At 33.1% G+C, this 16,860-nt stretch overlaps 1 protein-coding gene across 1 annotated transcript in view; it reads right to left on the bottom strand.

Annotated features, from left to right (window-relative positions):
* Hcn1 (hyperpolarization activated cyclic nucleotide gated potassium channel 1) overlaps positions 1–16,860 on the bottom strand; it is a 310,929-nt gene that overhangs the window by 151,909 nt on the left and 142,160 nt on the right. Inside the window, exon 3 of the mRNA XM_005392730.2 lies at positions 6,843–7,004. Within this exon, the coding sequence (XP_005392787.2) occupies positions 6,843–7,004 (162 nt within the window). The remainder of the gene's footprint in view (positions 1–6,842; positions 7,005–16,860) is intronic.

Here is a 16,860-nt window from a genome sequence, read left to right as displayed (position 1 = left end):
TTTTTTTTTCTCCAGTTTTAGCAAAATACTATTTGTTTTGAAGAGGTAATTTTATTGATTTTTAAATTTTTGCTTATTTATTTATTTATTTATTTTGGTACTGGGAATCAAACTCACAACCTTGCACTTGCCAAGCAGACGCTTGTGCCACTGAGCTATTTCCCAGGCCCCTTGAAGAGCTAATTTTATGAATGATGTTTCTTCTAGCCATTTGTTATTGAAATTAAGAATTAATCTCTTTGAGAAAAAATATATTGCTAATGCAACTCAATGTGCTCATATCCAATACATAATTTGAACAAAATTCTTTATTTTCTCTATTAGGGAACTATAACTCAAGTTAACAGATTTTTGAAATGCAGGTTTTATTGGAAACAAAATAATTGATTAGAATTTATTTTCATATCGTTGCTCCCATTAAGAAATCCATAGCTAAGAAAGCAGAAGGAAAAACACAATATGACACTGTTTGCCTTTGTTAGGGGTTATGTTTTGATCCATTGTGGAGCAGTTATCAGGCAACCTTTCCTAATGGGAAGAAACAGCATGGCAAAGGAGAAATCACAATACTCAGCAGGCTACTGACCTACTTTATTGTTAAAACTTATAGAAGCTATGAGTGCATTTTTTTTTTCAGTAAAGCTACAATGATTTGTCAGCAAATTACTAACCTTTTGTTAGGACTTTTTAAAAATTCTATTATGACAGTATTTTCTATTTAGAAGACAGCCAATCCTGTCATAATAATACAATCTCTAATATATACAGAAATCCAAACCTAAAATAGATTACCAGGTCTCAAGAGAGGAAACCTATTTTTCCTCACTTCTTAGCTATATTACTTTAGTTATACTTTTTAATCCATCATTCTCTAAGTTATTGACTGGGATTTGTAGCACTGATATTGAAATTATTTTATTCTTGGCTTTATACATTGCTAGAGTGTCAATAGATAATATATTCACCATAGGTCTCTGTATTCTATTTGTATAGGGGGACTTACCTATGTAGAATACTATGTGCCTTTTCCCCTCAGATTGTTTACTGGAAATAAGAGGTACATTCATACAGCTCTTACTACACTGTTCTTCTCTAGAACACATTTATTGTGACAATTGTACACTTGGATCTAGGTGTGGCTGAAGTGCCTAAATCTCTAGGCTACTGAATGTTCCAGATCCAAAGTCAGCTGACAGTTGCCAAAATAAATGTCTTCCTATTTTGTGTTTTCTCAAACTGAGTATCTACTCCATCACGACTTTATCTCAACCCATACAGGGCCATCACTGGTACATCATGGGAGAAGTCAGAAAAAATCCACTCTAAATAGCTAAATTAGGCAGGGAAAGGGCTTGTAAAAAATCTCTTTGTGTTCAGTGGCACATAGCTTGGCCCTCAGTAAGAGTATAGTATTTCATCAGCACCTGTCCATACACAGGACTCTGTAAGACAATACATACATTTTACAAGGCTCTGTTCAGCTTCATATCATTGGTTGTTGAACTTAATTTTCTACTACTTTGGGTTATAAATTCTTTCATTAAGAGAGCTTACATTTTGTTAAACTCTGTGTATTTTTCCACACCTGGGAAGAAGTGTTAATGAATGAAAGCTTGCTACATTGTGAGCCTAAGGAGGAGCTTTGTCTCATGCTCTATTGTATGGTTGGTACATAGCATAATATCTGGCATAAAGGTGTACTCACTAGACAATATAAATGGAAGAACCAAGAGTATACACTCAGTTCCTAGCTGAAGAACCCAAGTATAGGAAATCTGAGTTATCTGCCTAAAGTCAGAGATTTTAGGAATATAGACAATTCTGGAATGTGCATCTCAGCATGGAATTCTGCTAATTTCTACCCTATGTTTTTGTCTTGATTAGTCAGACTAGGCATTGTTATGCTAAGGGTTACAAATTAAGACATGCCTCTAGAAGTGAAAAAATTAAAAAGAAGCCCAGAGTGTAGTCCATCAGATTTTCAGTGATTAGATCTGCAAATGAATTTGCTACTGCCAAGCAGAGTCCAGAAAACACATTTCTACAGGTTCCCCTCTAGAGGGAAGAGAGCTGCGAAGTATGTGAATACTTGGTTACTGACTAATAAGTGACACTACCACATTGTCTAAAATGAAAACAAAATTAAGTGCTAACTTTAGTTTCTCCAAATGAAAGCTCTTAATACTCTTCACAGAGATTATACTAATTGCATCCTTACAGAACTTTTATATCTGTTTTTCTCCAGCAATCTCAAGATAGTTTGGTTTACACATCTTAATTTTGGGAAGAAAACTATTATTACCACATTAGATGCTCATTGTTGTGGATTTCACTGATCTACAGTATGTTGGATTTATAGCCCATGCATTGATCAATTCATTACTTATCTTTGAAGAAATAATTTGATGTAGCAGTTATTAAACATTGTCAAAGGAAGAACATTTTAATGCACAAAAAATTAACACTTTCATGCTTTTTTTTGGTAGTCTTGATAATTACCCTTTCAGTTACTTCTTATTAAGTTAGCAATGTATAGAAGATTGGTTCAGAAATTGTGGAGTATGTATGTGAAATAAATTACCTGCCCCCAAGAATAGTACTTATCAATAATACATAGATTCCTTCAAATCACAATAAGAACAAACAAACAAAAAAACATTTCAATGATAAACCCTAAAATTGGTTTAAATTGTTTTGACTGTAATGTTACTCATATACATACAATACTAAATATTTCTTATCCATATAGTCCTTATACAGCTGTAACATAATGTTATAAATCAAATAATAATAAAACAAATCAACATAGATATCTTAACATAAATTTATTTTGATGGATAGGTATGCTGAAGCCAAGCAATATAAATATAGTATTACTATTCCACTAGTTTTTGTACAGTACAACCTTGTAGTACATGGTTGAATCTATTTTCTAACATTTTCTCCATTTAAGAGTGATGAAAATTTTGTGCAGTATTTAATATGATATCATTTATCCTTCATTTGGTATAAATGTGTCACTTGCTTCCTGTAAGTCAGAATTATTGGATATAACAGCTTATAGCACAAAATGTTCTCACTATAAAAGCAAACCCAGATCAGTATATGGAGCATTCAGATGACTGTAGATTTAAAAAATATGCTTACACTGAAGCTTTCAAACTGTCACCAACTCATAACCGTTCAGTGAAGTATTACTGGTATCAAACATGACTCCCGAAGAGCGGCCTGCAGAGCTCACCTAGGGAAACCTCGCTCTAGCAACCTACTGTTTAGCAGCAAGTCCTGCTTTTATCTATTCTGCAGTGGCATTTCCTATACCACGCTATATATTAGACTCTGCCAAATTATTATGCAGGATAAAATGTGTCATCATTTTTATTTTGTTATACTATTAAAAAGAGTATTTTGCATGTGTAATTTAAACTCATTAGTGTTGAACTGTTTTATAAGGAATTAATATAATTTAAATGTTTTACAGATATAGGCATGGTCACAAATGCCATGGCAATATAATTATATTTATTTAATATTAATTACTTGCTAAACTATGATTTTTATTCAGATAGAATTTAATAATTCAGATTTAGTTTTTGGATGAAACAAAACAAATACTACAAATGCCAAGTAAGATTAGTCCCTGTTCATATTATGGTTTAAAGTCAATATTATATTCCTAGACTGATTAAATAGTCCATTGTGGTTACTGATTGACTCTTTGAAAAAGAATTATTTAGGGCTGGGTAAACAGCTCAGCAGGATAGGTGCCTTCCTGACAAACACAAGGTCCTAAGTTCGATTCCTGGTACCAAAAAAAAAAGAATTATTTAAATGTTTAAAGAATTATTTTAATGAGAAATGCATAAATATGGCAAATAAATTGGCTGAAAGGGATTAAATATATGTTAATTAAATAAAATTCACATTTAAATAGTTAATATAAGAATTAATAATATATAAGCAAATTATCAATGCCATAGCTAAACACAAAATGTAGCTTTGAATTTTACATAGGGTATATATAGAAAATTAGTGGGAGATGGATATATATAAGGCTAAACACAAAAATACAAATACAGTTTGGAAGGATTTAAAATATGTAGTTGTTCATAATGTTTAGGAACATAAATCATTTAAAAATGGAAGATACAGAGGAGAATAAAAGGCATTTGCTGAGAACATCAATCTATATCATAAATAATTTAGCAAAAAAGTCAAATAGCATAGTTATCAAGCTCATACCCACATCCATATTGATCTCACATCTCAATTTTTGGCTTTCCTAATTTGATTTTGTTTTTCCAATTCTAGAAAAATACTGGTGTTGTTACTTTTCACTGTCAGAATCCAAATGGTGATGTTAGAGTGATTTCCTGCTACAACTAGAGGAAGGTCACTAAGGTTTTGCCTTTATTATTACTTTTCTTAACTGTACTTTATAATTAGGTAGAATAAGACATTTTAATATGGTGTAGAGCTGAAGTTATGGAGTCGGAAATATATGCATCCTCATAGCTATATGAGGCTGCTGGTGTACCACTGGAGTACTTCTACACTTGTCAATGTCCTATACTACGAAGCAGGGATAACAATACATACTTTATTCTGCTGTTATGAGGATGCACTAAACTAAGATATTACAAAGCATAGAGTTTTGTGGATAGTAAATAAAATGTACAGTCTTTTTTTCCTTATCTCCAATTCTCACTTCTAATTTATAATGCTCTTCGGGTGTAAACACACTTTCCTTTTTTTAATGTTGTTCTGATGGAAGGTTTTCTAGGACCCTATAGTTTTACATTACTATCATCAAGATCTAATGACATCATGACGATGATCTGACAGAAAAACAAATGTGCCATGTATGGTTGTCATTTCTTTCATATCACTAATATCCACAATATAAAGGAGTTCTGATCTTTAAATTTAAACATAAGACAACTTTTCTGCTCTCTACAGTAGAATTACAAAATGTTTTCAAATGTGTAGAAAAATAAAAGTTAATCTCAAAAATAAATTTGTGGCCAAGAAAGATGTTTCTTATAATAACAGAAGTTAATGGAAGTTGAAGAATTGGATACATTAAATATCACACATACACAGATATATTCAGACATGTATAAAGAAAAAAAGATCAAGATGTTAAAATTTTTCTTTAACAAATAAGCTTATCTCTAGATAAGTAATATATTTCTCTGCAATACAGCTACACAATTAAATGCACTTTTCAGACCCTCAAAAATAGTTCTTTTGCTCTTTCAGTGGTGAGAATGACTATTTTTCTGAGAGAAACCTAAAGAAAATTTAAATTAATAAACATTTCCCAAATTAAATATTGGTTGCTACCAGTAGTAAATCCTTTTTTAGCAGAATTGCAACTATTTTTGTACTATCCAGTCAGTAATGTGGCCTTCTTCTCCCCCCAAAATACTTTTATTCCTGTGTTCATTATATAGTTTGCTGATTCTAAGTGACAGATCTATAATTAAGGAGACCTCACAGATTTCAAAAGTGAGCTGAGCTAAACAAGCTCCTTTCTTTTGTTTTGTGCTCTGTCATTTTGTTTTTTTCTTTGCTGTTCACCTTTCACAAAGAATACTTCTCGAATAAAGTTTTGATGATGAGTGACTATATTCAAACAAATTAATGTGGTGGGGTTCTCCCTAACTAATTTCTATGGTTTGACCAGGTCTCCCCAAATTCATGTTCTGGAAACTTAATCTCCAGTGCAACAAGTTCGGAGAAAGAGGTCACGGAAATTTTAGGTCCTAAAGAGTGCCTTCCCTTGGATGGATTAGTGTCCTCTAACAAGACATGCCAGAAAGGATTCTCAGCCCCATGCCTCGCCAGGAAGAGCATCCCTTGTCTCCAGAGGATGCGGAATCAAAGTGGCATCTTGGAACCAAAGACTGAACTTGACAGGCTTCACTCTTGGATGTCTCAGCCTCAAGAACTGTGAAAAATAAATTTCTGTTTTCCATAAATAGCCCAGACTGCGGTATTCATTCTTTATAGCACTAGAGACAAAGAACCAAAGAAAATAGGCGAACTTTCTGAATTTACATTCTGGTGGGGAGGGGGGTGGATCCAGAAAAATATAAATAACAAATCAGAGTATGTATATTTGTATACATGCTGCAACATGTTGTCATTATTAAAATGTCAACCAGTTGATTGATATATTACTAGATAAGGAAGTAGGTCTTTATGAAGAAGTAATATCTAAGCAAACATGAACAAAATGAATGAAACACCTGAAAGAATGTCAGATGTTAATTTGAAACAATGATTCTTAAACACAAATATGAATATATTTACCTATGAAAATTGAATTAAATTTAAAGGGTTTTTTTATGTTTATAGCTTTCTTTTTCCACAAATTTTTCCCCAGCAAAAGTTTGGCAAAATATCGTTGAACTTTTTACATATCTCATCTACAGCTATAGTGGTGTAAATGTTTCTGTACGTTTCACAGTCCCCACAAATGTATCTTAGAGTAAATGCCAAAACCAGAAAGGTAGAAAAAAAGGAAGTTATTCTAAATTGCTGACACTCTGAAAGAACACTGTATCTTGATTCTGTTAATGTGTTTATACCACTGACATAAAACATGTGTCAAACATACAAAACGATATGATGTAACATATATATTTTCATGAACATGAAAATTGAAATTTAGTTGTAGAGAAAAAGGTGAGTGATCTGACTTCATATCCATAGAAAAAAACACAAATTTTTGAAAATAAATATGGAGGAGGAATCAGATCGTTCTAGTATAAATACCTGAAAGTTTTTAACAAAATGTTGAAAAGACATCATGGAAAATAACACAAACTACTTACAACCATCTTGTTCAGAGAAACCCAGCAATCTGGTGGGAAATCCTGCAGTAGTGGCACCAAGAATTGAAGACAGCCATCCCAGTGGCATAGCAGCAGCATCATGCCAATGAGATTAAAAATTCTCACGACCGCACTGGCGAGATCATAGGTCATGTGGAATATCTGTTGACCAAAGCACAAAATCAACTCTATAAAACTCCAGTTTAGCAAGAAAAAGAAAGCATACTATTAGTAGGACTGGTGTTGCAAAATCTAAGTAATACGGTAATTTAAAAAAACATGAAAAGAACTTTCAGATGTGGAAACAGAGAGGCCGACTCAACTTTTCTTTCTTTTTCTACTTTTCTGTGCTTTATATATTTTATAACCAACTGCGACTTTTTCACAATAAACAGGTAACACAAACTGTAAGCTTTAAATAATATGAATTTGACAGATACTTTTTATTTACTGTATTTCAGACATTTTACCAAGCCCAATTTTAAAAGAAAAGGTAGTAAAGGCAGGGGATATAGCCCAGTGGCCCAAGTGCCTGCCTGGCAAGCGCAAGAGCCCAAGTACATCTATCAGTACCCCCCCGCCGCCCAAAAAAAAAAAAAGAAAAAAGTAGCAAAGTTGACACATGATACATAATCTCTTTTCTGCCTCTCATCCCTTATTTACTGATTTTTCCAAAGACAAATAAAATATTCCAAGGATATCTGAAAACTATAAGCAAAATGACTTTAACTGCAAAATGTAAGATTGAAAATAAACTGTAATTAACACTACAGCTATGCGAATGGAAGTACCTCCTTCACTGTGCATGCTGAGTATGCATAGTAACTTTTAAGATAAACGTTTACTAGAGGTGCTTATGAAACAATCATGATACTTTTAAAAGTTGGAATTATCCACATCAAATTTTTTATATTTTTACAACATATGCTTCCATTTCCTGTTTTACTTTCTTCTTTATATTTTCATGGAAACTAAAATGCAAGGTGAGATTTTTTCCCAAAAGTACAGAAATGATGAAAAAATTCTCCATCAAAATTTTAAAAGCCATCACATAGGTAACTACACGTTATTTTACTGGCAAGAAAGAGAATCAGAACTTGCTGCTTCTTTTTTTAGCAAGTTATACATCTATCCCACTGTTAATATTTCACCGAGGCTACAATAACAAAATCCACTTAGAGAAGACTTACATTCTACCATAAAATATTTTGAAAAGTTTTTTTAGCAATTTATTGTTTCACGTTTTCAGCAAGGCCTTAAAACATTCATATGTTAATAAATACAATTAGTAAATATGATTAAATTCACATATACATCTTAAAATATTTAAATATTGTACAATTCATTAAATGAATGGTATACCTTTAATTATGAGGTCAACATTCTTGAAAAATATCTAGGAAATGAAAAAGGTATAAAATGTATGTTTTGGCTTAGAAACCATACCTTTAGAAGAAAATTTCTCTAATTTTAAAGATATTTATACTGATGTATGTAAAGGTAAAAATGATAGGAAATCTGTGGATTTGCCCTTCTAAAGTCACCAAATCTATCGTTAATTAAATGTTCTTCCCATTGATACATATGTAGCCTTAATTCTTTCTTTAAAAAATCTTCCTTTTGACATAATGATTGTAGTGAACAAAAAAAATTGTCCATTTTGTAGTAATGTTACACACTAAATTCTGAGTTCCTTTAAAAGCAAGATGGGAAGTCCTAGATTTTAAAGGCAGAAAAACCACAAACTTTATATTCAGATAGCTACACACAGAACAATGTACTTTACAGAATTAAGAATTTTACTTTTTTAAACTGGACATGGTGGGGCATGCCTGTTAACCCAGCATTAGGAGGCTGAGGCAGGAGGATTGCCAACAGTTTGAGTCCACTAAGGACTATACAGTGAGTTCAAGGCCAGACTGAACTATCTAGCAAGACCCTGTCTCAAAATACAAACAAATTTTTAAAAAAAAATTTTCCTCCAGCTAATTTCTATTTTGGCAAACCCACAGAGAAATACTTCTCATAGTATTATTCCCTAAATAATTTCTGGTCCCTGAATTTGTAATTAGACACTGTATCGACATATCCATCCATATTTTCCCATTAAAAGTAACACAGTAAAACAATTAAAAAGCTTTCTACAAAGTAGGAAACAAAGTCATTGTGGATGTAGACATTTTTGATTAGTTACAGAATTATAAATTTATATTTCAGTATTCCCTAAGAAAATGGCTCAGGAGATCTTGAAATTGCTACATTGCAGGAAAAGAGGATCAAATCCCAAGATAAAAACTTCATGTTCTAAATGGAAACTTACAACCTTTCAGCTCCAATTATTTGAAGCAAACAATAACCACTTGAAACTCTGCCAAAGTCTACAAATTACAGGCGTGCAGACAGCAGCCACCACTCAGCAACCATGCCGCATCGCAGAGTCTGAGGCTGTGCAGACCATGGCACCATTCTTATTAAGGCTTTTTTTTCCCACTTTCTACTGTGTTTTAAGCAATAAGATTCCTTTTGGTGACTTTTTTTAGTATTATTTACTAAATAGCGTATGTTAATGGCTATTTAAAATTCCTTTAAGAAAGTCTTATTACTTCTAAAATATTCTCTGGAGAAAGACAATCATACAGGGAACATTTTCATAGAAGAACTTAATGAGGATATAAGGCTTTCCTAACATATTAGAAACAGCTTTTGTTTGTCTTTTTGCTTCCATGGAATTTTACGTACTACTGAATGGGATAATCCCAAGATTTGTGGCTATCTTCTACCCCATTTTTATTTCTACCATTACAGTTTCAGTTTGTAGCACTAGTGTTCCATTATTATTCCAACTACTATATATCAAATACATAATGATACTTCACATAATTTCATAAACAATATTCATATAATTAATTTCATAAGCAATGTAAATATCTTTGACATTACTGTGTTCAAAAGTGATCTCACTTTTGGAGCTAACCCAAAATCTAACTTTGGAGGTACTATAAGCAAGTTGGCTATTTTGATGCTAGGTAATTTCAATTAGCCAAATCAAGGGGCTGGGATATAGCTCAGTGGCATAGCACCTGCCTGACAAGTGCGAGGTACTGAGTTCGCCCCCTCACCTGCAAAAAAGAAAATAATCCAAATCATATATCTCTGACTTTAGGTAACTAACAAAATAAGATTATAGTATATAGTACTAATTTTGATGCATATATGAATCAGTGTCTTTTCGGTCTTTAAGAGGTGTGATAAAAAATCTAGGCAACACCTCTGCTGAGTGCTGTCTAATGGAAAGACCAACTTGTGGAAACATTACAACATCATCATCCATCTTATTCACCAGCTCTGATCGTGTACCACTTCTGCCTCCTCCTCCACGTCAAAGTGGCCGTGAAAGGCTAATGCTTAGAATAGATTAAGGATCCTGAGGTACCCAGGATGTAGCAAGTAAAGATCAAAAAGAGGATTTACAGAACTTAGAGATGGCTTTAGAAAGTCATGAGAATGGTAGAATAAGTTTGGTCAAAATGAGAATTATGAGAGGAATCAATGCCAATGTGTTTTTCACTATAACAGTTTTTTTATTATTTTTTGGTACTGAGAATCAAACTCAGGACCTTGTATTTGCCAGGTGGGTGCTTTGTTGTTTTGCTTTTTTAAGTTACACATTCATTGTATTTTTATCATACCTCATATAAGCTTACTATGTGTTAAGGAAGAGTAAGAGGGAGGAGTTATGCCTTTCAATACTGCATCAGTCAATTCAGTAGTGCATTGTTGTAAAGCAGGGCAGCAGTCTCTATCTGTCTCACAAACCCTTTCCACATGTGTCCCTTTCTGTTTGCACTTCTACACCATGGTTATCAAAAGCTTAGCAAACACCAGTGCCACATTTTTCAACTTCCAGATGTATGAGTCAAAATAAACCTCCTTATTTATAAAAGACTTGGGCTCCAGTATTCTATTATAGAGAAAACAGATGAAGGCAAGCATATTCAATTTATAAAATTACATATCCCTTGTTTTTTGAGATAAAAATATGATTTTTAACAAGCAAAGACAAGCACCAAATACCACAAATAATTACTATTTGAAAATAAATTAGACATGAAAACTCCCAAGGTACACAATTTCCCTTAAACCTTTCTGAGTACAACAAAGTTTTATCATAAAATATAATAATAAAAATAATAGTTTAATAGAATAAAACAGTAAGGGCCACCATGCTTAGATAAACTGTACATTGTCCTTCTTAAGAACACTGTAAGTCTATCTCATCATTTTCAATATTGAAAGGCTGTGTGAGAACCAACTTATTGCACCATTTGGCAGGTGACATCAGTAGAAGAGAGAAGACAAAGAAAACTGGCTTTTGAAAAAAAAAAACCTGTTAAGAGGAAAACGATCCTTCTTCAGAATTTCTTATGTATTAGTCATCAAAGTTACATCATGCACTGGCACACCAGCTTATTGTTCTGGCCTGCTGAGCCAGTCACGTTCAGAAAACTCATTTATTTAAGTGATTTTGTGTCAGAGATACTCTGAGGGAAAAAGTAGTCCTGGCTCACTATCTTGGCATATGCCTTCCAAAAGAAATAACTAAGTACATGATTTTGGTACGAAGCCAATAAAACAGAAGTACAGATCTTAGTGAGGAAACCACACAAGCTGCCAGTTGATGAAAATTAATAAGGGAGAAAAACATACTAGCACAATCCCCCTAAAAGGAAACTAATGTTTGGAAAATAAACAAGTGCTGGCTAAATTGGTAACAATCTAAGAAAATTTAGAGTAGAACTGGTCCACTGAAAAACTGCATAATGTGAGATTCACTAGTTGGTCACCTTCCAGAAGTAAGAGTGAACTAAAGTGCTTTATCAGCTCAGACAATAGTGAAGTAGATATTCTCCAGAGAACCTGAATTATGAAAATACTTACCTATAACAATTTCTGTAAGTGTACTGCCTAAACTAATAGTATATAGGGCAGAGTCCTTAAAAATAATAAGCCATACTTGTAAAAATGTAATTTTTCTTATCACCAAAACTACCCATTAAATATTTGCCTTGTGCTAGACACAATCTTAGGCAGTTTGTTCATCACTGCCCATGGCATGACTCCTACTACCACTCCCTAACTAATACATACTCTTCTCCAGAGACACCCCATCTTTAGTTAATACTCATTTTTTTCTAGACCCATTAGATAGCTATCACAATTGTCGTTCCCATCAATGAATCTTGTAGTAATACCAATTAGCCTGTCAATGGCTTTATGAGGCTGGGGAGGATTTTGATTAGAGAAAGAAGTGCGTGTTTGAGAATATCCTTGTTTCTTTCCCTTTTAATGATACTGTGCCTGGGTATATTCTAGATTGAAAATAATTTTCACATAGATACTAAAACAGTCTATTTCTTTCCTTTTATTATGGAGGGAAATTGTACCTTTCTCCAAATACATGTTTAATTTATTCAGTGGATAGGTGAGAGTTTTTCATGAGGATAAATAAAAGCTGCCCAAATTCTGTGTGTAAGCAGAGGGTGGGAGACAGAATATAGGTAACAGTTAAGTTCCCTTCCTATGTCCAGGCCTACTGCTCAACTTTGTTCTACCTCATTTGACTCCACTTCTGAGTGTCTCAAAGACTTTATTGTATACACTACCTCCCACTTCTTTTGTGAAATATATTGTACCACCTTCATGGATATGATTGTTCTTTTCTTATATCACAATGTCCCAAGTTGGCCTGGCATTAGAAGCTCTTAGCAATTAGCTCTATGTATCACCATTCATGGTCATCTAACCTTTCTTATATATATATATATATATATATATATATATATACACTCCATGCTTAAAGAAAATCAGTGTAAGCATAGTGTCCTAAACTTAACTGATCAGGGCCTGCATTTGTTTACATGCGCTTCTCTCCTGATCTAATATCTTATATCTGATCCTTTTCTCATTGATGACTTATTAATCACACTTAACAACAGGATTAAAATGTCACTGCCTTGGGAATAACTGCTTTGACCTCTCTAAGAGGAGAATTAAGTGTATCTTCCCATTAGGTCTTGTCCATCACTCTATAGTAGTGTTTAATACTTTGCTATAATTAAGTTTATGTGCCTGTATTTTCACCAAATGATGAACCCTATGTGTCAAGAGTTCATAAAACATGCACTTAAGACGTGTTTCTATGTTGAGAGGAAGGGAAGAAAGAGACAAATAAAGACAGGAAGGGAAGGAGGAAGGGAGGAAGGGAGGAAGGGAGGAAGGGAGGAGGGGAGGAAGGGAGGAAGGGAGGAAGGGAGGAAGGGAGAAAGGGAGGAAGGAAGGAAGGAAGGAAGGAAGGAAGGAAGGAAGGAAGGAAGGAAGGAAGGAAAGAAGGAAGGAAGGAAGGAAGGAAGGAATGCTTTATGATAACAAAGAGATCACTAATTTGCAATTAATTCTTATCATGGATCTTTAGTAAAGTAAAATTATATTCAAACTGTTCAGAAACACTAATTAAATAATACAATTTCTTCTTTGTTGTAATTTTCATTACTGGAAAAAAATACAGACAGACACTGTCATCACTAGGACTAGTTCTTATTCAAACCATTAATCACCAAAACTTATTTCTTTATGATATCATTTTTGTGTGTCCAGCTTTTATTATCCATTGTGTCACTCTCACTGAGATAAAAAGTTTGTTCCACTCTTTCTCTGCTTATGCTCACTGGCTTTCCTATCCAGTCTCACACACAAAAAAATCCTTTTACTTTAACCGCTCTCATCAACACTGTACATTGTCTTCTCCACTGTATTCTCTTGGTAGTACCCAGCTCAAAGAGGAACTGACCCCCATCCTCACTCCTATACATGAGCTTCCAAGTATTTTTAGAGAGAACTGACAACTGTGCTACTGGTTTTAACATTCAACATTTTTACTAAAATTCACATATTCCTGGTCAGTACATATTAAAGTCCACAGAATAACTAATCAAAACTTTCCCTGGTCTTCAAGTCTACTATATCAAGCCTACTCACCTTAATTAAAAGCATAACCTCTAATTTTGCTAAGAAAATACTGCCCCAACATGTCTATTTCACCTTTTCTTCTTACAATGAAGTATGGTGTGTCTCTTTTTTCTTACTGACACTTCCTGTTATTTTTTCTTTTGCATTTATTTTTCTATTTTGTCATGCTTCACCAATTAACTGCCCTCTTCTTCTTGCACTCCTTTCTGCATATTTTTCTTCACCAGTTCTCAAGCACTGTCAATCTCTCCTATAAATCTCTCCAGTAAACCCTTCCAACCCATTCTGGGAGAATGTTAGGAGCTTGGATTTGTTCTCCAACCCAACAAAGTTAGCCTTTTCTTTTTTCTTGCATTCAACTTTTAAGCATCTTGTAATCTAGTGTCTACTACCTGTTCTGTCATGTGAAATCAGCTACAGTAACCCAATGACCAATTTGGAAGCCACATTTTTTTAACTCTCTTCATATTTACCGATTTACAAATTGTTCCTTCCTGACACTACTTTCTCTGTTTCTGAAATGCAAGTATCTTTCTTGCTCCTCTTTACTCCCACATCTTGAGTCATTCAGATTCAGTATCTTTAAGCTTATTCTCTGCTCTCTGTAGGTGAAAGGACTCAAATTTCATTCTATATATTGTTCTTGTGGGAATCCTCCATGTCCATAGCTTCAATTATGACTTATGGTCACATGATTCCCTAAAGTTGTTCTCCACCAAAGACAACTCTCTTAATTGTAAAATCCATAATCAAGTCAAGCTGAATATGTCTAAATCTATATTCATGGCTCTCACATTTCAAAACTCTATTGCTTTATATAGAATTATATACATTGATTGTCAAAGTCGTCTCTCCTGAGGGAAATGTTAACCTTAGGGCCTTTGTCTTCCATGGGAAACTAACTTGCAAATTTCTTACTTAAGGCAATTATCATCTGATGGTCAAGTTATTTAAAAACCTACTAAATTATTTAATCTAACTGATTTAGTGTTCTCCACTGTGCAGAATTTTCTTTCTAAAATTCCACTATGTTGATATCACCATTCTGGTTAAAAGTCTGCAACAGTACCCTTTTAAATTTAAGATAAAAATCCAAGTTTCTTAGATAACATAGAAGACCCTCTGTGTTGGCCTCTACTTACTTATCAATTTTTATCTATCATCCTTTCTCTTAGCCTACCCATACATTTTCTTCTATTACCTCATTTTAAAAAATATTATTTGCCCTTCTTTCTACTTTGGGTTTCATAACTATTAGTTCCATAAAAATGTAAACTATTCAATAAAAATGATCATATTGTACTTTTTTAGAATATCATGGTCTTTGATAGCTCATTCTTTAGAAGAAAAATGTTGAATGAAATGAAGAAAAAAATGGATGACACATATTATTTGTTAAAATTCATTCAACTTTATTTTATGTAAAAAATGCAAATAGAGGTTGCAGTCAAGATGTTACTTAAAAATTATCTCCATGTTTTTTTAAAAGCTGGATGATTTTATTGAGGTACTTATTTTCCTGTCAGTTATCAGAGAAACTGAGTAAAATCTCTGCCTATATTTTTATAATAATGTAATATTGGCTTTTGAAATGAATGTATAAACTAGTGAGTTTGTTTAAACTATTAATTCTTGATTACATATAATGAGTGAATGAAAAGAGTCTCAATGACTCTTATGGTCATTGTTAAACATGGTATAATCACAGTTATTAACCAATAGGACTTAGTTTTGTTTCCTCAATGAATAGTATACTTGCATAATTTTTAAAGTAGTATGAGATTACCAATATTTTTATTGTAGCACAGATTATTTGAACTTCTGAACTATTTTGGATTCCCCAAAAAACTAGTCTCTGTTGACATTAAATCTGACAAATTACCCCCATTATGATTTAAGGAGTTTTGGATCTAACATCAATTTGAGCTACTAGGTTAAGGTTATAACAGACACAAATGCTGTGTCAAAACCCACTTAAAAATGAGATTTGGACTTAGTCCTACTGAGTTGACACACTGTTTAAACCCAAGAGAATTTAGTATTTTTAACAAGTTCTAAATGGAGGAATCCAAAAGGGTACTATCATTGTTATCTGGGCTTTCACCAAGCACTCAAACTCACAAATCACTGTCATGTTTTCTGCTAAATTCAGCACTGCTTCTAGCCATCATTTTATTCCTTTTGCTTGATATATTTATGTAGTGTAAAAGTTACAGGAAGAAAATACTTTTTATTATGACTAGTAATTCATTTAAAGAGAAAAATATACATTTTTATTTTTAATAGTAAGAGAGAGAAGTTTTATTATTTCTACTTGTATAGTTACATGTCTGTAAATCCCTTTGTCCAACTCTCTTAAAAAATAATTGGTATTTCCTAAACATATACTATAGTCAAGAGATCAATTTCTAAGCTGCATATTTAAAATAAAATATAAAAGTTTAGGATTAAGTTAAATGAAAGTATTCATAAAGCATAACACAGGTGAGAGTGGCTTCAGGACAACATTTTTACCCTTAAAAATAACAAAAATGTTCTAGAGATTCTGATAGACGTAGACAATGTGACAGAGCTTTTCTACATGTTTTAGAACTTTATTATGCATTACTCAAATTAACTGCTTTATTATTGGCTTACTACTCATCCTTTAAAAAGGGAATGTGATATACTAAATATTTTTCATCCCCTTCTAAAAAAAATTTTTTTTGAGACATGGTCTCTCTAAATGTAGTTCAGGCTGGTCTTGGACTCATGCTGCAATCCTCCTGCCTCAGCATCCCAAGTGCTGGAATTATAGGCATGTACTACCACATCAAACCTGTTTTAGTTACTTGTCTCACTGAGAAAGTAGGTAGAAATCTTGAAGACATAGTGGTAGGTAGAGAGTTCATGAACAAAAACAAAATTGCAAGGGAAAAACTTCAAATAATCAACAGCTAGAATCTCACCTTATTGAAAATTTTTTGCACAATCGCTTCTCAGCCTTTTGGCT

The sequence above is a fragment of the Chinchilla lanigera genome, unplaced genomic scaffold (genome assembly GCF_000276665.1).
Source record: "Chinchilla lanigera isolate Chin_1 unplaced genomic scaffold, ChiLan1.0 scaffold00045, whole genome shotgun sequence".
In the NCBI taxonomy this organism is placed as follows: Eukaryota; Metazoa; Chordata; class Mammalia; order Rodentia; family Chinchillidae; genus Chinchilla; species Chinchilla lanigera.
Note: the sequence above shows the minus strand (reverse complement) of the source record. Positions and strands in the feature narration are given on the sequence as shown.